The sequence below is a fragment of the Gastrolobium bilobum genome, unplaced genomic scaffold, assembly GCF_033153095.1.
Source record: "Gastrolobium bilobum isolate Gb01-03AN ecotype WA unplaced genomic scaffold, APGP_CSIRO_Gbil_v1 utg2490, whole genome shotgun sequence".
Lineage (NCBI taxonomy): Eukaryota > Viridiplantae > Streptophyta > Magnoliopsida > Fabales > Fabaceae > Gastrolobium > Gastrolobium bilobum.
In genome coordinates, this window is record NW_026895628.1 from 1 (window position 1) to 21,689 (window position 21,689).

Here is a 21,689-nt window from a genome sequence, read left to right on the forward strand (position 1 = left end):
TATTTGTAAATGAATTTGAATGAAATCTTTAAATTTGAAGTAGCTAGCCGAGAGAAATTTGCCTTAATATTTGCTGATTTGCTCCCTTATCTCCTTTATATTGGACTTACTATTTCAAAGTTTTCTAGCATTGTACTTTTATATTGGAATTCCAAATTTCTCAAGCCTGCACGTGGCTTAACATCTGATCTGTTTTCTCTTGGACCTGCTCATTTTGACAGAAACTAAGTATGAAGTTTCTTCATTCTTTCTTCCCTCTATCATTTCTGGCAGTTTATTTTTGAGGCTGCTGCAAAGTTTTGTGTTGATATAGCTACTCATCAGCATGGGTGTTGTGTACTACAACGTTGCGTTGATTATGCAATGGTAAAGTATCAAGATAGGCTGCTCAAAGAAATATGCAGACATGGGCTTTTCCTAGCTCAAGATCCATTTGGGTAATCTGCCTTTGATCTTGTACCCGTAAATATATACTGTTTGCTTTTTTTATATTTCCTCAAAGAAACCAAGTGATACATTCAATTTGTTATCTTTCAGAAATTATGTTGTTCAGTATATTATTGAGATGGAGAACCCAAGTGCCTCAACCAAACTAATTTCTCAGTTCAAAGGGAACTATGTAAACCTCTCCATGCAAAAATTTAGCAGTCACGTGGTTGAAAAATGTCTCAAGCATGTTGGAGAGAGCAGATCGAGGATAGTCCGAGAATTGCTGTCTGTTGCTCACTTTGAGCAGTTGCTGCAAGACCCATATGCCAACTATGTTGTTCAACGTGCCCTCGGAGTGACCAAGGTTTGAAACTTTATACATATGTGTTGAGATATATAGTCTCACATTGGTTGTATGAGCAACTAATGTGGAGTTTATAAGGCCTTGAGCACTCCACCCTTTGAGCTAGCTTTTGAGGTGGTGTATCCCAAGATTCTTTATCTGGTATCAGAGTCTCGCCGTCCCCCGCTTTCTCTTGTGGAATTTCTTAGCACAGATAGACTGGCATGTTGCATCATCTACTCTTCAAGCCCAATGGGCTCTCGTGAGGGGCGTGTTGAGATATATAGTCCCACATTGGTTGTATGAGCAACTAATGTGAAGTTGAATAAGGCCTTGGGCACTCCCACCCTTTGAGCTAGCTTCATACAACTAATGTGGAGTTTAATAAGGCTTTGGGTACTCCCACCCTTTGAACTAGCTTTTGAGGTGGTGTATCCCGAGATTCTTTATAATATGTATAGCTCTGCAATTTAGCATGCTTTGTTACTCATTTCAGGATTGCGATGCTTCCTCTCTTATCCCTTTTATTCTGAAACAGGGCACTCTGCATGCGTCTTTGGTTGAAGCAGTTCGCCCCCACAAAATCTTGCGCACAAGCCCATATTGCAAGAAGATTTTCTCACGAAATGTGCTTAAGAAGTGATGTTTGACATGCAGACAAATTATGTTGTTGTTCTCATAGTGAGTTACTACTATTCTCCTAATTAAACTCCTTTTGTTTTATGGCTAACTTAGCTACTAGTATATGTTGTATGTAAGTGTGTCCTCCAGAATCTGAGACTAATATAACGAAAACACATCTAGCCTCTATCCCTCGTGATCCAGAGTCTAAAAGTTCCAAAGGCAAGTTTTGTTTTCCAGATGCTTATGATGCAGCTGTATCTTGTATCATTTTGTTGTCCTATGGATGTGTGACTGGAATTTTGATAGATTCCTACTTTCTGCAAAATTTATCATATGGAGGTGAGAGGTTTGTCTTATGTTTGAATATCCAACAATAGGTGTAATGGAATAGAAAATGATGCAATGGTTTAAATGGAATGGAATCAAATTATGGCACTATTGTTTGAATATTTTTTATGGAATAGAATGAAATTTCTATTTCATTGTTGGAGAAGCAAGTGATTACATTTCATTTTCTTCTATAATCTTATCATCGTATATGTTTATATTTCCTTTAATCCCAAAATAATATTTTAACCAAAAACTCTCTTCACCATATTTTGATTATATACACTGATGAGTGATGTTTTCATTAAACTTAAAGAAAAATGTATGATTGTTGAAATACTTCCGTACATTAACTTTTTTTACGTTAACAAACAGCGTAACAATGAGGAATTTGAATCTCTTTTAGTCGCCTTTTTAATTGTTATAATAATTATCATCACAATTTCTCTACTCATGTTTCTGAAATTATTATAAGTTGGGAAATCAATATCTTTATGATTATTTAATAATTATTCTTTTATATTTTTAGTTTTGGCTGTTGGGTTTAATTGAGATTAATTGCTAATATAATTATTTTACATTATCAATTAATTATATATCGTTATATCATTAATTTTTTTAACTATATTAATAACTATGCAGAAAGTCATATACTTCAAAGGATTTAGTAACAAAAATTGAATAACAAAACAAAACAAAAATTTATACATTAACGTTCTATCAAAGTTAAATTCGTGGTTGTTCAAGGTCGAATGTACAATTTCCTAGTTCCAAGGCGAAAACAAAATCAAAAGACTGGATTGCTTCGCTTCACTAAACTTTATGAATGAAATAATATCGAAAGAGAGTTGGGGGCACTTGGGTTAAAGTTCTTGAGCCATTATCTTTATATTTATTTATGGAAAACATATAACTCACAATAACACAAACCATAGCTTAGAGAAAATCCTATATCTAAAAATGTTCAAAAACCTTACAGGGAATTCCAAGTGTAGATTGAAAAGATGTTTGCATGATCGGAAAAATAACATGCAGGAGAGTTCAGGTGACAAACACAACCACGTTGTCTATATATTTAACTTAGGAAATCTAAATCACACATATGTTGCAGCCTTGCAGGATTCCAAGTATATGGCCCTCAATCAATTCTGAGGATTTCAAAACCCACCCGAGCTAATGTTGTCAATTATTCAACATAATGTTGTCTATTATGTTGTGTATTATTTCAAAAACACATGAAACCATCAAACCAGCACGCCATAGTAGTTCTGTTATAAGCATAACCATACACACACAAAGGAATAAATCAAGCATCATCATGTCCTAACAGTGCCAAAAGCATTTTTTCATAGTCACCGGTTGTGTCCTTGGCAATGGCTCGTTCAAGAGGTACACTGTTCCTCCTTTGATACTCATCTGCTATAATTTTCAAATCAACCTCCGCCCTTGTGGCCACCACTCTTGTAAGGGCTCCTTCATCTGTCCCTCGCTCGTTGATAGCCAAACGAACAATCTTCTCAAAGTACTTCTCAGGACGGATCAAGCACTTGACAGTGGCTCTCAGTAAAGCCAGGAACTCATCCTTTGGATCAGCTTTCAGGTCCTGCAACATTGGCTCACAAAATTAAGTTCAATCTAATCAGTTTCCATTAAACTAAAATTGGGTGCTGTTATAACTCCTAAGGCTAATTGAGCTGTGGCGTGAGCAAGTCAAATACATAGGTTCTTTTTTTTGGTTGCAAATACATAGGTTCTTTAAGTGTCACAAAAGTAAGATGAAAGGATGCAATTTAGGTAGCATCTAATGATTTGAAAGAAATATAAGATGAACTATTTACCTTGTTGATATCTTTTCCAAATTCATTTTTGTAGTGATTCAAAGTAGCATTAATCTGGGCTTTGCTCCTTGTGGCCAAAATCCTAATGAGGTCGTCATCATTATAAGCCTTCTTTGAAATCTTCTCGTGCAGTAATTTTGCCTCAGTTTTTGCAAGAGTCATGTTGACCTCATCTCCTTCATATCGATAAGAACTAACCAGAGGTAGTAGGAGCTAGAATGACAAAATGTTAGCAATTTTTGACCATTTGAAATGAAGACAGTGAGAGAAAAACTAAGATAACTTGAAAGAAAATCACAATTATAGTTCAAAATTCCTCACTATCAAAATACAAAATAAAATTTCAGTTCAAGTTTTAAAGGATATGATCTACATCTGGTGTGAATTGTATAATAGCCATAACCTAAGTAATTAGCAAATTACATGTAATTAAATAATTAAGCATGTTTTAGTGAGTAAAATTAAGTATAAAGCTTAATTAAATGAATTTGAGTCACTTTGAAGTTAAAAAGTGTACTCAGTGAAAATTAAGGGGTATAAAAGGGTACTGGCAAAAGTGCCCAAAATATAAAAATAAAAATAGTAATATTTCTAGAATAATATTCCAGACTTTTGGGTAAAGTTTGGTAATTAATGGAGTTGAATAGATAGACGAACCAATACCCACATAAGTCACTTAACTAAGTAAGTGACTTAAAAACACAAAAAGAACCCAATTCCCACCCAATTTCCGTCGAGCCAGAAAGAGAAGAAAAGAAGAAGAAGGAGAAGGAGGAGAAAGGGAGAGAGGAGGGAGCAAATCTCAACCGATTGGAGTGATTCAAAAGCCTAAACCACTCTAAATCTTCTCCTCTTTCATAATCCTAGCTTAATTCTTAGTGGGGAGTTTTGTGTGGTGAGATATTGGCTCTCAAAAATTCGCCCATTTGGTGAAATTTGGGGTTTTGAGTGCTTCAACCTCCATTGAAGCTTGAGGAGCCATCAATCCTTGGTTGTGCAACCGTTGGTGGTAAGATTCTACCCCTTGAACCTCATGATTCCTTGAAATTGCATGAGTTAGGGTTTATGAATAGTGTTTTAGGGTTTTTGATGAAATGTTGTTAAATTAGCTATGTTCTAGGAAGAATGGAGCTTAGAGCATGTTGTGAAAAATGCTAGGAACGACGTTTAATCGGTGAAAATGAGCTTAAATAGCTAAATGAGTATATTTGGAAAATGGCAAGAATATGATGCTTGATATTGGACTTTCTTGCAATTGTACTCAATGGTTTGGTTGATTGATGATTGTGTCCTAATGATGTCTAGGATTGAGGCATTTGGACCAACCGTAAGTGATCAACCATTGGAGCAAGCTATGGAGCTTGATTAGCTCCATTGGATAGGTGAGTTCATGCTTATGTTTGGTATGAATTGTATAGCTTGGTTGATAGCTATGAGATGTTATTGGATGCAATATGTGTTAATTGCATTAAACCTTGTGTAGGTTTTGTTTGAGAAGTGGAGTATTGTAATTAACGGGATGTAGAATCCGTGGGTGGTGAACAAAGGTCGAATTGAAGCTTGAGGTAAGCCTTCGGACCTTGGTTGTAATTCCCTTGACTGTTCCACCAAGCCCTGAAAGGGTAGAGGTTGTGATTGTGTATATAAATGCAATAAAATAGTGTAATGCTTTGTTATACACATGTGTATGCATTTGGTGTGGCATAGGATGGTGTTTCCCTATGTTGGTATGTTGCATGACGATGCGTAAATCATACTTGGTAGTTAGCTGGCCAGTAGGACTATTTGCATCTGAGTTTCCTTAGGACAGCTTGAGAGCTCGAGAGATTTCTCCTAGAGATGGTATTGCACATTGCATAGATATGTAGTTACTAAATTATTATTGTTATTGCTATTACACTGATATGGAACTGTGGGGTGGAGAGATGCTCCAAGGACCCCTGGTTTACTGGATATATTCGTATATCTCACCCCGTGTTGTGGGGACCCCCTTTCAGGTAAGGATGCTGCAGGAGCCTCTGGTGGCAAGTGGCCATATCTGGATTAGCATATGCATGAAGTGTTGCATTTTTTTGAGATTATACATGTTGTTTTGTAGCTCACATGTATAGAAGTGTAATTAATAGGCAATGATAGATTTATGATTGGTATATTGGAATGGACTTAGCCTATGCTCATGCCTTTGGTCATCTTTTGTTGATGGGAGCCAAGGGAATGATCATAGTGTTTTGTAAGCTAAGTTCCATGATTTGTAATGAATATGTACTGTAAATGATGCCTACTTGAAATTCAATATATGCATGCTTGTTATGTATTGAGTTATTGAATTGGTTGGGCTGAGAATCAATTAGGTACCTTTTGTTTAAATTGGGAAACGTTGAGAAAACAAAGGTTATGCTACCCAAATTCTAGCTAAATCTCATGAGGAGAGGTTGAGTGAGTGCTAGAATTAAGTTTTGAGGCATGAACCATTGGGGTTTGGAATGGGGATGCATCTTCCCCTAGACTTGGACTTGAAAAATGAGGGTAATGGAATTCCCTGGCGCGCTTTAGCGCCCTGGAGCGCGCTTTAGTGCCCTGCTGTCCCTGTGAGAGCCAATGCTTTCGGCCTCCTCGCGCTGGAGCGGCCAGAGTGGGGGCTTAAGCGCCCAGGGTCGAGCGCTTGAGCGCCCTGGTTCGCGCTTGAGCGCCCTCAGCCGCTGTATGAGGAGATGCTTCTGCCTCTGCGCGCTAAAACGTCCCAAATGGGGGCTTAAGCGCCCAGGATAGCGCGCTTGAGCGCCCTGGTGCGCGCTTAAGCGCCTAATTATACTGAAAAACCTTATGCTTCCTGCCTCCGTGCGCTTAAGCGCCCAGATGGAGGCTTTAGCGCCCGATAACGCGCGCTTGAGCGCCCGGTAGCGCGCTGAAGCGCGCGAGGCCTGTGATCAACACCTTCTTGTGTTGCTTCCAATTGTCATAACTTGGGCTACAGTGCTCCAAATGAGGAGCGGTTTGAAGCCACGAGTAGCTAACGAAGAGATCTACAATATAGTAGAAGTTGTGAAATAAATAAGAAGTAAATTAATGGTTTTAAAAATGGACTAAGAACATGATGTTAAGCTTGATTTATCTGATTCCGCAAAGTAATATGGTTATAATCACGCAATTGGATATTTTAAATTCGACGTCGTTTTAAAAAGAAAAATTTATCCGGATTTTTAATTGAGCCAATGTGATTGTAACTGCGCTTAATATCATAATGCGATGTTAACAAACCGATTCTAGAACGGGGTGTTACAAATTGTTTCTGGCAGAAGGAAGCTCGAAAACACTAGACAATAATATTTCAATGGAGTTGAGGCTAATCAGTATTGCCACAGTTAGAGTATTGTGTGATCAGTAAAGTAGCTATAAACCATGAGCCCAAGCATCAAGTCACAAGTCAAATTTCACACATACAAATTGGATCTCATTAGTTCTGTTCAAACATCAATTGTCTATTGCATCACTAACACAAATTGATCTTACTGTAATGCACGTTTCCCTAAAATAATACTTAAGCAATCTAGTCTGACCAAACAATTGATCAGAGCATTGCACAAGATCGGATAAACAGTTATTGATTACAATTAACTGTCAATGTCAACATGCAATTTACTCCTAACTATTTTTAATTCAGTGAAAAACACTCTTGAGTCTTGAGAACCCTTTGAGGGGAACTATAATGCACAAATATGCCATATTCATAACATTCATAAGCCAGGAGTGGAATATAAACAACAGGAGTCTACAATGTTTGTTTCAACAAATAACAAGGTTATGGTCGGGTATCAATACCTTACGGAAGTCCCCTGTTGTGTGATGAGCAACATCCTCCTCAAGAGACTTCTTATAAAGAGCATGATAAGCCTTCCTCGCAAAAAACAATTGTTCAGAGGACCGAGTGCAGGCTATTTCCACCAGAACTTGATTGCTTGAAGTCCATCTTTTAGTTGCTTCGATTGCCAAAAATGCATCACATTCAGCGGAACCAAGTGTCCAAAGATGAACCAGCCTCTAGTGAGGAGAAAATTCAAAAGTGCACATCAGTTTCATAAGCCAAAAAAGAAGAAGAAAAAGCTGTATGTTGTTCCTAAAGGTTATCAGTTTCCATTCCCAAAACATTTTGACCCCAAACCTCAGTTTTAACTAGAACTGTGTGTTAAAATTTCAATTAACCATCTTCAGGTATGAAAAGGAAAAAACTCTGTTCCTGAACTGACCTCAAAGTCATTCGTCAGCTCTTTGTCCAAAGCTTTGAGGAGATCTTCTCCATAAGTCTCGGCATAAGTTTCTCGAATAAGCTTCCTTTGACCAGCATTCCTATGAGCCAAGATCGATATAATCAGTCCCTCATTAGTTCCCTAACCTGCAATCGCATTTGATCAATTGGAAAATCATCAAAAGTCAAACAAATGGAAGCAAGAATGTATAAATGTTTCAAACGAAATATAACACACCATCCTCAAAACCAAAAACAAAATCACAATACATGAAATGGATGATTTTATAAAATATTTCGGAAAAGCATAATCGCTCATATAAATAGAGTGATCCAAAAAGTGATCACTTCACAAATCAACAATACATTCCACTATTCCAGCCTCATATTAACAACCTCTACTTTTTCACATCGCATACATGATCGAACACATGATCGAACCACTAAATGATTACAAATGAAGAGAAACAACAGGTATGGTATTGAATAATCTGCTTAATTAAGACTAATTTGTACGGATGATTTGAAGAAAAGGGCTGTGATAATGATCAGAATGGTAAAACCTGCGAAGGCTTTCCGGAGCTGCTCACAATCATCGGCAACCGGGGGAAGAGGTTGAGGGACTCTCAGCGTCGACATTGTTTTTTCACTCTCTTAACTCTTTCTTTCACACCCACACCCACACTCTCTGCCCTGATTTGATCGAAAACGCATCACAAAGGGGACAGCACGTTCGTTTTTATGTGTAGTTGACGTCAAATGTGGGTGTCCCACGTACAACTGTGTGAACATTGAATTTGCCATTTTGAGACATTGCCACGTCACATATTATCCTGATTTCCCGGTTCTCTTTTTCAAGATAAAGAAAAATATAATTGTCTGTAATCAATACAATACTTTTAAGGTGGATGGAAAGATGATGAGTTTGCAAAGAGGATAGTTCAGTTCAAGGCCAAATCTTTCACTGTTTGGGCAAGACAGGAGCAAAGGCCATATATGAATTAGTGAAATGGGCCACAAAGTAATGGTCCTATTGGTAGTGTGAAAGTTTTTACTTTCTGGTTTCTTTCTACATGAAAGAAAAAAAGATTTTATAATTTTCATTTAATATAAGAATTGAAATCTTTCTATATGTTGACGTGAGTTTTATATATAATTTTTTTTAACATATGAGTTTCACATATTTTTTGTCTGTACAACATAAAATTTTAATTCTTATATAACTTGAGAATTATAAAACCCAAGAAAAAATCTCCATGATTGAATTGGCACTCCGATGGGGACTATAAAAGTAGAATTTCTTGTATACCCTCCAGATATTGTACTACTTTGCTAAAAATTTAATATATGACACTACATAATTATGTATATAATTGAATTGAAAATTGTTCGGTAGGATTGAACCATACAATGATACTTTTTTTTGGTTTCTCAAGGTATCCTCCGGTCGACAACCGAAGACTAATCCTTTCGAGTATGCATTTAGAGATATTTTAGAGATAGAGATATCTTGGTTGACTTATAGTCAATCTCTCAATCACTATGCATAAACAATAAACTCATAGCTATGACGTAGGTATGTGCAAAGTGTTGACAATAATGGTGCATAGGTTAAAAGTATGTACCTGAGTTCTTTAGCTTTTTATTTATTGGAATTACCTCTTGGACTTGAGCTGTGTAAATCTCTTATTTAATGTCGGATTTAACCTCTTAAGGGATATAGATTTTATCTCCTTATCTTTATCATCTCATGTTGTTGAGAACAATGTGCCATTATTCATTAAGAGATATATGAAATATGTGGTTAAGATATGCATATATTTCATAACAAAAATAAAATATAATCAAACTAAATATTGATTACTACAAAATTTTATGGATAACTACCAAGAGGGTATATTAAAAATTCTAGGTACCGATTGTACTAACTTTCCCCATGAATTGGTATGTGGATGCCCTCCATTGGTGCCATATACACAAATTTAGATGCCTATGTTTGGCAAACCAAACATCCAGTTCAAAATTAAAAAATAGTAAAAAATAAAATAAAATTGAATGCCCTGTCGAACTAGCAATAAATGTATAGTGCGCCTAGGTTTCCCTTTTTCTCTGATTTAGGCACATCTACATAAACTTAACTTAGCCATTTGGGTACAGTAAAATCAACCCGTACACTTTTGTCAAGCACATTTTAAGAACATACTGAAATTTCTCGATACACAACATAGTTGGCACAAAAGGGGACGTTTACAGTGCACCAGATTATCTGTAGACAACGGTTGGATATGAAGCAAAAAAAATCCACGGCCACCATCAAATATTGGCTACCCATTGTGCAGGTTGTTGAGATATATAGTCCCACATTGATTGTATGTACAACTAATGTGAAGTTTATAAGGCCTTGGGCACTCTCACCCTTTGAGCTAGCTTTTGGGGTGATGACCTCAAGGTTCTTAACTGCCCAGTAGGCTCTCGTGTGAGGGGACGTGTTGAGATATATAGTCCCACATTGATTGTATGTGCAACTAATGTGAAGTTTATAAGACCGTGGGCACTCCCACCTTTTGAGCTAGCTTTTGGGGTGATGGCTCCGTATTGTATATATTATTTTGTTGCCTAAAGAAGTGTCATTACTTTAATTTAAAATTTCTTTTATCATTAATTTAATCTTTTAATTGTGAAAAATGTTATCAAATTGATACTTTACATCTGAATAAGTATAGTGAATTCCTGATTTAAAAACTAATTTGATGATATTTTACATGATTAAAGGACTAAATAATAAAAAAAGTATATTAATAAGGGAATAATTGAATAATTTATATTAAAATTTAAAGACTATAATAATAACATTATACAGACTAAATTAATAACAAAACTCTTCTTTTAGATACTGTTGAGATATATAATACCACATTGGTTGTATGTGCAACTAATGTGGAGTTTATAAGGCCTTGGACACTCCCACCCTTTGAGCTAGCTTTTGGGGTAGTGTACCCCAAAGTTCTTTTGATCGTACAACTATAAAGTGATTGTAAAAGAAAAATGTTGTAAATATAAACTATTTCTATAAAAAAAAACTGCAATATGAGATAAAATTATTTTCAATAATTTTAAAACGACATCATTTTGAGATTTAAAAAAATATATAGAATATTTTAATAATTTTACTAAAATACCCTACTTTTTTTTTCTCAAACCCTGAAACAATTTTGGGATTGCATGATAACATATATCATGCAGGAGAAACATTAATCCCATAAAAAAATGAAAATAATTTAAATTTTCAAAAGAAAAAGCCAAAAAAAATCATGTATGTAGATAGCATGGAATTATAAAAATACAAAATAAATAAGAGGAGAGATATTCTCACTACCAAAATTTTTCGCTACCAACTTATTACCTATCTAATCACCATTAGATTAATATTTTCTCTCTCTTCAAAAACTTTTTAACATTCTCTCTATTTGATACAATAGTGATGTGATGAGTAATAAGTTAGTAGTAAGAATTTTTGGTAGTTAGAATATCCTCACTCAATAAATAAATAAATAAAATAAGGAAAAAATATTTGTCCTTTTTAAAAATATAAAAAAAAAATTATAAGAGAAACACACAAACTAATATTTTTTTATTTAAAGTTTAAATTAAAAAAAATCATCCACTTTTTTATGATAATTTTGCTTGTATCTTTTTCTCAGTTACGTAACTTTATGTTAAGAAACATTAAACCCATAAAAAAATGAGAAAAGTGTTTATCACTTATATCTTTTCATTCTCACGAAGGGGTGAGATCTACATCTTAATTTTTTTTTCTCAACTCTCTCTCCTCTTTTATCTATCTCTTAAAATTTTAAGACACGACTTTACATCATTTTAAAATGACATACAATTTCTCAAAAAAAAAAAAAAAAAACATAAACGCACACGCCCCCAGGTCTATAAAACAGAAGCCACGCTCTAGTCATGAACGTCCTTGCAAGGGAGAGATACACACTATATATAGCAGTTTTGGTGCTTGGAACCCGTGAATAGAGAGAACAAAACCACCAAAATGGCCGTTGGGGGATTCGCCGTTGATGCTCCAGCCAATGGCTTAAACGGCAAGATAACACTATCAGTTGTCATTACTTGTATCGTTGCCGCATCTGGTGGACTCATTTTTGGATATGACATCGGAATTTCAGGTTTTTTTTTTTCCCGTAACAATTTCTTTTGGTCCAAAATTTCCCCCATTTATAGTGTTTTAATCCCTCTCTCTAAAGCATCCATATGTACATGATATTTGATTTCACAATTAAGGGTCTGCTTTTAGTCCTTAAATCATGAAGAAGCCACAATAGCAGAATAATTGAAGGAACGTTTTGATCGGTTTCTGCTAGTTTCGGGTAATGAATTCCTATCATTAAGAGAAAGAAAAAGCTTATTGTGGTTGGCAACGGCACTCACATTGTTTGGTAGATGGGGACCAATTTGTCTTGTCTATCAGTCTTCCTCTAAACGTCAACTTGTTTTTTTTTTTTTTTTAAATAGATATTTATAGTTAGGGAGGGGTTATACTTTCTTTTATATATTTTATTTTAAAAAGAAAAAATAACTTAGAATGTGTATTTTTATTTCATTGTTTAAAATATAATATATTAATATCATTAAAGGTTCTTAAAACTATTACACAAAATTTAATATCATAAAAGAATGGCAAGTAAGTCAGTACGTCTGGTGTATTAGTAAAGGGTTTGAGTAATTTATTAGCCTAGAAGTGAGGGGCTTCAAATCTTGGTGATATCATTACATATAAAAGAAAAAGTTAAGTTTTTTTTTTTTTTTTTTTTTCATTTGGCAATTTTATCTAAATAAATAATTGCATTATTTATGTAAAAATCTTATTGAAGGTTCTAACGAAACTGGTCTAAATAAATGAAAATGATGGTGTTATACAATTTCAGGAGGTGTGACTACGATGGAACCATTTCTAAAAAAATTCTTCCCAGCAATATTGAAAAAGGCTGCTGGCGCCGAAACAAACATGTACTGTGTGTATGATAGTCAGGTGTTGACATTGTTCACATCTTCTCTCTACCTAGCGGGGTTAGTGTCATCTCTCCTAGCCAGCCAAGTCACCAAGTCGTTGGGTCGGAGAAACACCATGATCTTCGGCGGTTGCATCTTTTTTGTGGGTGGAGCCATTAATGGTGCTGCTGCAAATATTGCTATGCTCATCTTGGGTCGTATCTTGCTCGGCCTTGGGGTCGGTTTCACTAATCAAGTAAGTAAAAACCCATATATAATTATTTTAATAACTTCTTCAAATTAATGATAATATAACGAAAGCTGTGTACAGATTAATGAAAAATAACTTTCTTTGTTTTTATTGTAGTGTATAAGATATGGGTTTTATAATAAGGCGAATTGAGATCTCAGAGATAAAAAGTATGTGGGACCCATGTGTTAGAAAAAATTATATGTAAGACCTATGTCAGCACGGAAATCGAAAGGTGTGTAGAAAAATTACAATTCTCATATTAAATGAGTATTATAAAACCCATAAGATATTAGAGAAATATAATATAAAACAGGTTCATTATTTATTAACTTAAATTTTGGATGAGATAATTGTTTATCATATTATAAGAGCACCAGTTTGATCTCTCGCACAAAAAGATGTGTTAAAAAAATATAATATAAAATAATTGAAAATCAATTAGTTAGCATTGAAACACTAAGGGTGCGTTTGTATTGACTTTTTAAAAAAGTCTTTTTTATTATTTTCTTATTTTAAAAGTAATTTCTATAAAAGTTATAGCTATTTAGATTTTTTAAAAAATATTTGATTTTTGAAAAAAATATTTGACTTTTGAAAAAAATATTTGACTTTTGACTTCTATTTTTTTTAAAAGCTAAAGTATTTAGTTTCTAAAAAAAGTAAATTTTTGACTTTTTTATGACTTCTGCTTTTTTTAAAAGCAGGCATCTAAATAGACTTTTTTCGAGAAGTATTTTTTTTTTTTAAAAAAAATAATTTTTGAAGATAAAAAAGCTCATCCAAAGAGCCTCTAACTTCGGTAAAATTTGATCTTTACAATTTCAGATTGTGAGTCCGAAGCCTTATGCGGTAAACAAAAAAAAAAAGACATGAAAAGACAAACTTAAAAAATATTTGTTTTATGAGTCTCTAAACTTTCAAGTTGCTTCACCTTCGATAGTACTTTAATCCTGAAGTTTAGTGTTTTGCACTTTTGCTTCAGAGGATCGATATTTTGTTGAGATTTAATCTTTACCTATACTAAATTTTCTCTTTATAATAGTGGTCCTTTGGGCCATTTCCTAGTCCATATTCTTGCTACTAATGTTCCTTTTAAGTGTGCAATTATATGAGTTAACTCCCTGTGGATTGCTGATGGAGAATTACAGAGTGAATTATTCCCCTTTTTAACTATCAAAGGAAATGACAAATACCCAGTCCCTCCTCCCTTGTTAAATTGAACCTTCGGGATTCAATTTTTTTCTCCCCTTTACCTGTCTCATTTCCTGTGCTTCCAACTGCATTTTAGTATCTATAGTCTATTAACGAAACTTTGTGATTTTTCATGTTACAATTAGTAAAGGCTACGCCGGTGTACCTTTCAGAAATTGCTCCACCAAAATGGCGAGGTGCGTTTAACACAGGCTTCCAATTCTTCATAGGAGTTGGTGTGGTGGTTGCCAACTGCATAAACTATGGCACCGCCAGGCACACGTGGGGTTGGCGTCTTTCCCTTGGACTCGCCACTGTTCCTGCAACCGTTATGACAGTTGGTGCCTTCCTAATACCTGACACTCCCAGCAGCTTGGTGGAACGTGGCAAGATAGACCAAGCAAGACATGCCCTTCGCAAAGTGAGAGGTCCCACAATTGATGTGGAACCTGAATTGGAACAAGTGATTACGTTGTCACAAGTTTCAAAAGTCATGGAGCAGGAGAGCTTTATGACCATATTTGAGAAGCAGTATCGACCTCAATTGGTGATGGCATTTGCTATCCCGTTATCTCAGCAGCTTACGGGGATCAACATTGTCGCATTCTATGCACCTAACCTCTTTCAATCTGTGGGTTTTGGCAACGACTCAGCATTACTTTCAGCAATTATACTTGGACTCGTCAACCTTGCTTCTATCCTAGTATCTGCTGCTTTTGTTGATCGATTTGGTCGAAGATTCTTGTTCATACTGGGTGGCATTCAAATGCTTATCTGTCAGGTAACCAAATTATGCTTTATATAAAATATACATACATATACATGTACCTAGCTAGAGTTGCAAGGCTACTAAATGGTCCTTTTTGGAATGATTACTTTTTAAAGGGGTAGTTTATATTTACAAACATTCGGTTTACAAACTATACTACGTATTACGGGTAATATATGCTCAAGTAGTATATACTACCCGTAGTATATAGTATAGTTTGTAAGAGTTTATAAAAAAAAATCTGTAAATATAATTCTGCTCTCTTTTAAAATAGATTATGAGAAAAAAACTCTTGGTGACGTAAAAAAACTGTTCAAATATTACATAAAAAAATTCTCTGTTTTGTTAATCCAAACTGGCCCTAAACAGTATTAGAGGGATCACATACCATATATTTGTTGCAATATGACCTTAATTAAGGTTCAAATTGATTTCATATATTGTGCATATGCTGTGTGTTAATCTGTGGTATCATTGTGAAGATTGCGGTATCTGTTGTGCTAGCAATGGTTACTGGTGTTCATGGCACAGAGCACACGTCAAAGGGCAGCGCTATAATGGTACTGGTGCTACTGTGCTTCTACGCTGCAGGTTTTGGTTGGTCATGGGGCCCTCTCTGCTGGTTAATTCCAAGTGAGATTTTTCCCTTGAAGATCAGATCCCCAGGACAAAGCATAGCCGTTGCTGTGCAGTTCTTAATGGTATTTGTTTTGTCCCAGACATTCTTGACAATGCTATGCCACTTTAAGTTCGGGGCTTTCCTGTTTTATGCGGGTTGGATTGCAGTGAGCACCATCTTTATTATACTGTTCTTGCCCGAGACCAAAGGAATTCCTCTGGATTCAATGTATGCGATATGGGGCAAACACTGGTATTGGCGTCGGTTTCTTGTTAAAGGACAAGTGAACCAAGTTGATCTTACTTGAATTATTAGCGCATGTTTGTAAGCAAAATAAGAAAGTTGTTTGCCTCTTCCTCTAGTATGGCTACAAGAACTATGTACATACATGCATGAAATTTTACTACAATAAACGCCTTTCTGATCATAGAGAGAGTATGTTATTTGTATGGCATGCGCTTCCGTTTGGATCTAGTTTTTCTTCACTGCGAGAAGTCCTTTACTGTTTTTTTAATAATCACCTTAATTATCTATTTTAGCAGATTCAGTCTAGGCTTTGAACTCTTTAAACTGATTATGAGACTAATTCTAAATTGAAACTTAGTCACATTTGACTAACTCTGAATTAGAACTTAGTCACATTTAAAATTCCTCGTTTGTCTCCAAAAATATATTTGGTGGGATTTGTACATTGCTAAGTGTAGGGTTATATACATTGATCATTTTATGTTATCTTATGTGTAAGTTTGCACTATTTCATAATAAGGATTAATATTTCTTATGTTATAAGAGATAATTTATCACTTACGCACACGTAAAAGTGTGTGGGGCCCATATTTTTTTTCTCTTCTCTTCACATGATTTCACACGAACCTCACACACTTTTATATATATATATATATATATATATATATATATGGAAAAAATGTTTGTCATTTTAAATGATATAAGTTATGTCATTTTAGGAGAGAGATAGACACAAAAAATAAAAATCATAGAAGAGAAAAAATGGTTGATTTTTTTTTAATTTAAATTTTAAATAAAAAAAATTATTTTGTGTCTATCTCTCTCTTAAAATGACATAACTTTATGTCATTTAAAATGATAAATAAATTTTCTGTTTTTTTATATATATATATATATATATATATATATATATATAATAAAATTATGTCAGAAACAATAACCCCTTCATCATAATGTAAATGTATTACAATAATTTTATTGATTATTATCCTATGAATGCTTATTTGTGTGATAGATTTATTAAAATAATATTGTAAAATTAAGTTCGTACTTCGTATGGTGCATATAATGTTCATAAAATCTTATATTGTAATATTATTAAAATATCATGAAATTAACACATAATATATTATTTAAAAGGAAATTAAAATACTATTACTTGATCGTGAAATTTATATTTGTTTAAAATCTTCAGTTTTAACCGTGCCGCGGAAGATGCTTGTCAAATCAATAATCATATATATCAAGAAAGGGCATGTGCAGGAGAGAAAAGAAATCAGAGCATAAAGTCGCGGGGTGGAGACGCTGCTGCTAATGCTACTAAGTTCGCCACCATTACCATCGGTCGGCCATTTTAACGTGGTTCTGTATTCTTTAACCTCTCTTCATAAAACTGTTGGATGATAAAGTACAAAGGAGACAGAAGAGAAAGATGAAAGGTCTTTAATTTTATAATGGCTTTAATATTTCTAAAATGTCACGGCTAAAACGATGTCGTTTTGAGTTAAAAAATTAAAAAATTATAGTGAAAAAGATTATTTTAATCCTGAAATAAATTATAATTACAAAAATATCTTGATTTCCTCCTCAAAGCGACGTCGTTTTGGGCTCAATGTAAATAAATTATTTACATTAACCGTAAAAAAAGTGAACTATTTTATACTTACTTTTTGGATTTTATTAATCTCTCTTTACATAAAATAATTCTTTTATAGTGTAGAGAAAATAGGTGGATCCCACCATTACAAAAATAAGAAAAAAAGTGAGGTATAAAAATTAAAGTAAGAGATGAGAGAAGTTATCTTATGTTAAAAGAGAATAATATTTCTTTACTCTTTAACCAATGTTTTATGGTTGACAGCAATTTTCATAAAGGCAGGGAATTATATATATTTTAAAATGCAAAATCAAAAGAACCTTTTTTATTTTTTTTATGCAGGGACAAAATTATATAAATTTTAAAAGACTTATTTGTTACATGAAATATTGTACTATAGCTGAAATTGAAAGAGAGGGGTCAGATGCCTCGTGTAGCCTCTCTATCGGTTTGCCATTGTCTCCACAAATGCAAGTTTTTTTTTTTTTTTTTTTTTTGCTATAAAACAAGAGGGATAATCTTCTTGCTTAAGTCACACTTAAAAATAAACCCTTTTCCATTGACCTAAGACTTAACAGGCCTACAAATTTTTTTACAAATGACGTTCCTTAACGCTATAAAGTCATATCTCTGAACTGCAACATGTGCTACGGTTAATTTGCAACAGATGAAAGATGAGATTGACAAGTCATTCATACACTTTTCGTAAAAATAACATTGTGTTATATATAGTGGTACTCCAAAAAAAAAAAAATGTTATTCTCCCCGACTGTAAATATATCTTCAGAACAATTTAAGTAGTATAAATATAGACTAAATGACAAAATTTTCACAAGAAAATAATTACGTTTTTTTCATTTTATGTGGAGATTTGTTTTCTTTTTTGCAATAGATTCTTTGGATCAAAAGTGTTTAGTCTTGTAAAATTTAGTTAAATTTTTTTATATCAACCCTAATTATCTCTAGGCCTCCAGCTTATCCAAACAAAACAAAAAAACCGGCCTTCAGATATTCCAACAAGCTTAATCTTTTATATGACTAATTTTGAATCGTGGTTTAGTTATATTTTTATCCTTTTCCGAATATGTATTTGATAGAAATCAAACTCAATTTCTCTTCTCATCTACTTAACCTGCATTATCAACTGAGTTACACCCATCTGTTAATTTAGTTGAAATTTTTGGTCTCTCATAAATTAGCTCATCATTTTGGGCTGTTTAATAGCAAATGAGCTCTGGTTTCTGTTTTTCGGTCAACGGCTTCAAATGGGTTGCAAACAAGCTATGGCAAAAAATAGATGGCTTGGATCGAGTTTCAATTGATTATATTTTAGTTGGGTCTGTCAAGCATAGATGGATTGGGCCTTAAAAATCAGTCATATAGATTCATAGATTTGTGAGTGCAATCTTGCTAGTTTGGAACTGGGATGATCAAATTTTGACTAAACTCCAAATAATCATAATTTAATTAAGTAAAAATGTAGTTAATATGTTGACGCTACTTCTCTACTTACTACATATATTTGGTTAATTTATTCTCATATTGCTGTCAACTAAACCTACATCACTAAACATGTGTCATTGTTAATGAAAATATTTTCCTTTTATTATGGGCTAGGTATCCTACTCAGAGCATTGCTAAGTTACTAGACGTACCGTACCAGCACTCATGAGTCATGACCATTAGTTGGGTTTTATCACTTATCTCCTTTCCTATTAATCTGCAACCAGTTTAAACAAAAGGAACGTTTGTTAGGAGAAATTTTTTGTTATCAAAAAAAAAAATTTGCAAAGAATATGATAGGAAGAATTTTTTATCGGGTAAGTTAAAAAAAGATATTTAGTAAAACAAAATTTTTCTGAGAAAATTAGATGAATTTTACTATTACTATATTTGGTTGATTAAAAAATATTGAAGAAAATGTGAACCAAAAATACAAAATTACCCTCAATTGCATTTTGAATTCTAAATCTATTTTTTGTCTGTTATGAAACGTTCCTACCCCTTATACTCTCTCTCTCTCTCTCCAGCTTCGTATGTTTCTTTGTTTATATTTGCTTGGGTAGTTTTCTTTACCATCTCATTGATGGTCATCTTCCAGTTGCCTTTTGTGTGCAAAAAAATTTGATGGCTACAAAACTTTCCAACCACTTTTTTATCTTTCCCTCCTACCAAACATGGTTAGTCTTTTTTCTCTATCCTACTTTCTAGGGCAACTTTTATTTTCCATCCTACCAAACATCCCCAAAAGGTCAAGATATATGCCCTTGTTAAGTAGGAAACTACAAGTATACAATTGCCTCCCGGTCTGTAAAATTAGCCACAGTCGCTTCACTTCTCAGCCATCGTTGCAACCATACATGGAGGAGAATTGCTATGAGGCATCCTCAGTCACAGTGGTTGACAAATCAAGTATTGGTTTTTTTAATAAAGCAATTAGTGATATGATTGAGGGAGAGATCAATTAAATTATATTGACCGATAGAAAATTCAAAATATTTCCGTTATTATCATGTTCTTAATTTTTTTGAAAAATAATTAGGATTACATTTCATTATCAATTATGATTGATTTTGTAATTATTTAATTTTTTTTTTTACTCATAAGCTACCTGTATAAATTATAATCACCAATCAATCAAGAACAAATAATTCACATATGCATCTCTTGAATGTAAACAACGATTGTTCAAATCTCGGTTCAGATCGTTGGTGTTATTTGCAGAAAAGTTGACTCAATATTATGGAAAATGTTATATTTATAAAAAAAATTTGTTACAAACTACACTGTGTCTTACTGATAAGATATTAGACATAATGTAATTTGTAGGTTTGTAAAAAAAAAATTTGTCAATATAACCTTCCTCCCATATTATTACATTTGCATGGTTAATGTTGGGAGAACCATTGCATATATACCAGAACCATAGTTAGAAAAAAAGGCCCTCTTTGATTACTGTTTCTAAAAACAGATTTTTGGTTTTCATAACGAAAAAAATAAAAAATTCCTTTTAATAAGATCTCTTTTGTAAAAAAAAAAATTAAAAATTTGTAACTGTTATTTGCTTTTAGAATCAAATTTAAAGAACATGTCTAAGTTATTTTTGTTTTGTATTTTGATTTTTAACTTGTAAAACAAAAAATACACAAAACATATGTTTCCATAACTATTCTCCCCGAAACAATTTTAAAAACAAAAAATCAAGAACACAATCCGACAAACCAAGTCACCCCCGCAATGGATAAGAGGTCTGCCTTAAGTGTAACAGCCTGTCAGCCTTCAAACAACATGTGAATGATAAATTAATGAGTTATTCTTATTCATAGAAATTCTAAAAATAATAGGTCTATTTTATGATAAAATTAAAATTTAATTCCTACATAAGTAAAAGGATGTAAATATTCCAAATACATAAGAATAAATGTCGTCTAATTATTACAAAAAAAAAAAAAAAAATTGTCGTCTAACACAACTATTACAAAGATAACCCTCCTAAATTTATATTTCGAATAGATAGAGAATTAAAATATGAAAATAATAATAATTAAAAAAAAAAAAACAGTAGAGCTTCTTCACAATAGCTACTAAAAGTTGAGCCACCAACGAAAGTAAACTGCAAACTAAGCTCATAAACGGATGAACCATTTTATGAGTTTTTGGCTCATGTATGTTGACAAAGATAAGGATTGATTTTTTTTATGTTTATCCTTAACAAGTATATCCTCAAAAATTTAAATCAAGGACATGATAAATTAATTTATTAGAATTATAGAAATTAAGAAATCTTTGAAAACAATTAAGTCTGTTTGGATTTCAATGAGGTTTGGTTATAAATAGAACCAATGATGTCGCAGTATTATGAGATTGAGAGAGAATAATTATTTTTGACTTGTTAAACAGTGTCAAATTTTTGTAAACCTGTAATTCTAGTGTCATCTTTTTAGTTATAACTCTCTTTTGTTGTCCAAAGACCATTCCATGCACGTAGGTAATTCGCACACAAAATTGGACCCTTTGTAGATTTTATTGAGTCATCATGATCGATCCTGAACGAAATAGAAAATAAAAATTTATTCTACATCACTTGTATTTTTTATTTTATCAAACAATAAAGCTTTATTCATTCATTCTGTTGTTATTACATTACATGTGGTCCCATTTCCAGTTTTCCACGTACTCTTCAATGCCATAAAAACCTAT

The 21,689-nt window shown here is 33.4% G+C and overlaps 1 protein-coding gene, 1 long non-coding RNA gene and 1 pseudogene across 2 annotated transcripts; 2 read left to right on the forward strand and 1 right to left on the reverse strand.

The window, feature by feature from the left end:
- Positions 1-3,018: 3,018 nt before the first annotated feature.
- LOC133285291 (annexin Gh1-like) lies at positions 3,019-8,443 on the reverse strand (annotated as a pseudogene).
- On the forward strand, positions 4,307-5,808 carry LOC133285299 (uncharacterized). Its single transcript, XR_009747986.1, has 4 exons — positions 4,307-4,570; positions 4,867-4,943; positions 5,045-5,126; positions 5,559-5,808. It is a non-coding gene; the product is annotated as an uncharacterized LOC133285299 (long non-coding RNA).
- Positions 8,444-11,788: 3,345 nt separating the features above from the next.
- On the forward strand, positions 11,789-16,057 carry LOC133285283 (sugar transport protein 5-like). The gene is made up of 4 exons (XM_061482498.1): positions 11,789-11,991; positions 12,751-13,070; positions 14,410-15,039; positions 15,510-16,057. The coding sequence occupies exons 1-4, from the start codon at positions 11,859-11,861 to the stop codon at positions 15,951-15,953; spliced, it is 1,527 nt and encodes a 508-aa protein (XP_061338482.1). The 5' UTR covers positions 11,789-11,858; the 3' UTR covers positions 15,954-16,057.
- Positions 16,058-21,689: the final 5,632 nt, after the last annotated feature.